This window comes from Microtus ochrogaster, unplaced genomic scaffold, assembly GCF_000317375.1.
Source record: "Microtus ochrogaster isolate Prairie Vole_2 unplaced genomic scaffold, MicOch1.0 UNK44, whole genome shotgun sequence".
Classification (NCBI taxonomy): Eukaryota; Metazoa; Chordata; class Mammalia; order Rodentia; family Cricetidae; genus Microtus; species Microtus ochrogaster.
The window spans coordinates 1,004,870-1,009,163 of NW_004949142.1; the positions used below are offsets into that span (position 1 = coordinate 1,004,870).

General features: G+C 45.4%; 1 protein-coding gene across 1 annotated transcript in view; it reads right to left on the minus strand.

Annotated features, from left to right (window-relative positions):
* LOC101996284 (alanyl-tRNA editing protein Aarsd1) overlaps positions 1-2,509 on the minus strand; it is a 10,266-nt gene extending 7,757 nt beyond the window's left edge. Inside the window, exons 1-2 of the mRNA XM_005369064.2 lie at positions 2,436-2,509; positions 2,189-2,320 (exon numbers count right to left, since the gene is read on the minus strand). Coding sequence (XP_005369121.1) covers positions 2,189-2,320; positions 2,436-2,474 — 171 coding nt within the window. The 5' untranslated portion in view covers positions 2,475-2,509. The remainder of the gene's footprint in view (positions 1-2,188; positions 2,321-2,435) is intronic.
* Between the last annotated feature and the right edge of the window lie 1,785 nt (positions 2,510-4,294).

The window sequence follows — 4,294 nt, forward strand, 5'->3', positions numbered from 1 at the left end:
AAAAAAAAAAAAAAAAAGAAAGTTTCAGGGCAGATAAGATGGCTCAGAGGTTAAAGACATTTGCTACCAAGCCTAAAAACCTGAGTTCAATCCCTGGGACCTAGGTAGGAGAAAACCTCTCCCTCCCCCTCTTTCTCTCTCTCTCATACACACACACAAATAAATAAAAATAAAATGAATTAAGTGTAGGGTTTTTTTTTTAATTTGGTCCAACAGCTTCAGTTTGAACTTTTCATTTTTTTTTAAATATTTATTTATTATGTATACAATATTCTGTGTGTGTATGCCTGAAGGCCAGAAGAGGGCACCAGACCTCTTTACAGATGGTTGTGAACTACCATGTGGTTGCTGGGAATTGAACTCAGGACCTTTGGAAGAGCAGGCAATGCTCTTAACCACTGAGCCATCTCTCCAGCCCCTGAACTTTTCATTTTTGGATCATTTAATCTTATAACAACAAAAATTGTTAGTGATATGGGAACAAAATAACTTTTTTCTAATTGTGAAGTAGAATACAGAAAACACAATCTGAAGTGACTTTTGCAATGTGCCTGACTGCATAAATGCAGTTTTAAAAATAAGAAGAGATGAACTTTCTAGCCTGCACTTTGATGTCATGTGTTCCCTTTTTTTTTTTTCAAACTCTGAGGTTTCCCTCTGGGCCTTTTCTGGAGACCTTACCCCCAGCTGTTTGGACTTTGTATTCTTTAAATAATTTAACTACCCTTAATTACTTTTTTAAAAAAAAGCTTTATAATTTTCATAACTTATTACTAATTTTAATGGGTTGTTAATTTCAGTCCTGTAGTTTAATTTTGTTTGGATAGTGTTGGGCAAGGAGAAATGATAAAAAGAAATAAAAAAAAAAGAAGAGACATTCTATAGATATTTGAGAGTCAAGGGTTTTTCTTTAGCAGTTCAGAACGTCTCCATGTGGGAAAATAAGGACCTGATTAAAAAAAAACAACAACAAAAAACAAAACAGGGGCTGGAGAGATGGCTCAGAGGTTAAGAGCACTGACTGTTCTTCCAGAGGTCCTGAGTTCAATTCCCAGCAACCACATGGTGGTTCACAACCATCTGTAATGAAATCTGGTGCCCTCTTTTGGCCTGCAGGCATACATGCAGACAGAACACTGTAAACTAAATAAATAAATCTTTAAAAAAATAAAATAAAAAATAAACAAAACAAAACTGGGTGACCACTCTCTGTCGCCTGTGAGATAAGATGAAGGACACGTAGCTACTTCTCCAGCACCATGTCTGCCTGCAGCTACTATGTCCCACCATGATAATGGACCAAACCCCTGAAAATGTAAACCACCTCAACTAAATGCTTTCCTTTATTAAAAAAAAACAAATACTGGGGTTCCCCCCACAAGTCCACTGAATCCTCTTGAGCCACGTCTCTGCTTCAGATCCTCCATGGCTCACTGGTTTCCTGAATGGAGTCTATAAACCTTGTACACCCCCAGGGCCCTCTGAACCAGCCCCACTCAGCTTCCCAAAGCTGTCTCTAGCTCCTTCTCCAACGTGCACCACGGCATTCTTTTATCTACAGTTAGATTTAGCTCGTCTGTCAGGCTTCACTACCCTGCTTATGCTGTCAGCGGGCTAGTGAAACCTCTCTTCTAATGCCGAAATTTGCTGCCACTCTCTTCTTAGACACCGCAGCCAGGCTCTCCATCAGAACACTGAGAAGTCGGCTCTGAAGGCCACCCCCCTCTTCTGAACTCCAGGCAGCCTCTTTCGCAGTCCCTGTGAAACCCTTCGCCTTCATTCCCAATCCCAGGGCCTTTGCACAGTTATTCCGTCTGCCTGAAATCTTTCTCTTGCTGGTACCGAGAAGTCTAGAGTGTTCTCCACAGCGGAGAGCATTCCACCACTCTCTTTCCCTTGACCCAGCTTTATTTCTGGTGACATTATTATGACTTACACCTGGCCTACAGGGTCGTCTGCAATAAGCACTCCATGTATGTAGAGGCACTGACTTGTTCACCCGTTATCTTCAGCGCCTGGAAGATGACACACTGCGTGCGTCGTGACTACATAAGCTTAACTACATTGCTGAATGAACTAACAGTTTGATTTACTGAGGCTAAGGAAGGGCGAGTGCATTTTCTGCAGGAGCGAACAGGAATGTGGGGGTCCCCGGGAGCGGGTCGGGCTGAGGCTGCTCCTGGTATACCTGGCCCCCGCCCTCGGGGAAAAGCAGCGTGTCTTCCAGAACCACCTGGAAACCGCTCAGCACTTCTTTCTTGCCGCCGCTCGCGTCCGTCTGCAGCTCAGCGGGGCTGCAGGAGACCACGGTGGTGGTGAACTGGGAACAGAGAGGGAGGCGAGGGTGAGCCCGCGGACGCCGAGATTGCAGCCGGTCCTCCCCCTCCCTCCCGGTGGCACCCTCAGTCTCAGGACCCTCGCCCACCAGGCCGCACCTCCCGCGCGTAGCTGTCGCGCTGACACAGGAACGCCATCGCGGACTCCTAGGCCCTGGTGACCAGAGCGCGCCCAAGAGCCGGGCGGAGGACGGAGAGCGACCCGGGACAAACTTTCTTAAGCGTTTCTGCGCAAACGTGATAGCGTAAAGGAAGGGGGTGTGGTTTGGTCCAATTTACTGAAACTGCTAACTACAAGTGTTCTGTCTTGTTTTGTCAACGTTTTAAGACTGAAAGACCATAAAACAAAATTTACAACTTGATCTGAGACGTTCTTCAGACAGTCTTGGGGCCGTGTAATTTGGACTGCGGAGGCCCTGCCGCATGAAAGGTGGAAATAAGAGGGGCTGAACAGAAATAGACAAGGCGTGTATATTAATATTTTATTTAAAACAAACATCCATAATATTTCAGCATGTAACTTTTTTAACTATAGGGAAAAAATTTAACCCACAAACCTCAGAAACCTGTGATTTATGATAATTTGGATTTTTAAAAGTATTTTATTTATGTGTATGTGTACTAAGTTACAGGTGGTTGTGAACCACCTCACAACCCTGGTATGGGGGCTAAGAACCAAACTCTTGTTCTCTGAAACATACACTACACACTATCACAGAGCTGTACAGGAAGCTAAGGGTCAAGGGCTGACTGGGTTGTCTCTCTGGGTGAGATGAAATCCCCTGACTTAGATACACGCTGCAAGAGGGGCCAGACTCTCTGACAAGGCTTCCCAGAGTCGGGGGAAAGTGCCAGAAGGAAAGAGACAGCAACACTCCTAGAATTTACTGTAATCTCTTTCTTTTTTGGCCTTTGCTTTACCACATAGGAATGTGTGTCCAAATAACCCCCGCATCCCAAGCACAGATTCTAAGTCAAATCAATGGGAGTCAGAAACCCCAACAGCCAGCGCCTCACCCTCCTCCTAGCCAATGCAGGACCACACTGGAGCAACCAGGAGGAAGACCTGTGCCATAAAGAGGGACCCTTAACAAAGTTTCTGCCAGGTGGTGGTGGCACGTGCCTTTAATCCCAGCACTCAGAAGGCAGAGGCAGGTGGATCTCTGTGGACTCTGCTGAGACCAGCCTGGTCTACAAGAGCTAGTTCCAGGATAGGCTTCAAAGCTACAGAGAAACCCTGTCTTGAAAAACAACAACAACAACAAAGAGTTTCTGAGGAGGCAGATCTTTGTGAGTTCAAGGCCAGCAGCCTGTCTTCAGAGCAAGTTCCAGGACAGGTTCCAAAGCTACACAGAGAAACCCTGTCTCCAAAAACAAAAGAAAAAAAGAAAGGAAGGAAGGAAGGAAGGAAGAAAGGAAGGAAGGAAGGAAAAAAGGCTTCTGGAAAAGTTCAGAGGTCTCAGTGGATCCTGATGCATAACAAAACAGTTGATGAAGGCGCACCATAGCCTTTCCACACGACAGAAGGTAGCTACAGCCTCCTCCCCAGCTCTGCTGTCACAGAAACCTAATTAGTTGCTGCATCCGCACTATCAGAATCATCCTGAAAAGAGAAGACAAAGCATCGGTCATTGCTATGGTAACCTTCAATGATGCTGTTCACACCCTCACAGCCCCACCCCACCCCACCCCTGTTCCCCTAAAATCCTAAGTCACAAGTCTTAGGAAGCTAAGACCAAAGAGTCTAACTTTGGATAATGAGCCGTGTATTTGAAAACGTCTGCTGGAAACCATGGGCCTGTAGGCTGAAGATGGACGCCCCAACGGTACAGAGGAACTTTGGGTGATTGTCCAGGCAGCGAGATGTCTTTGTCATTTCTAGAGTTTTATTTATTTATTTATTTATTTTTTGGTTTTTTTGAGGCAGGGTTTCTATGTGGTTTTGGAGCCTGTCCTGG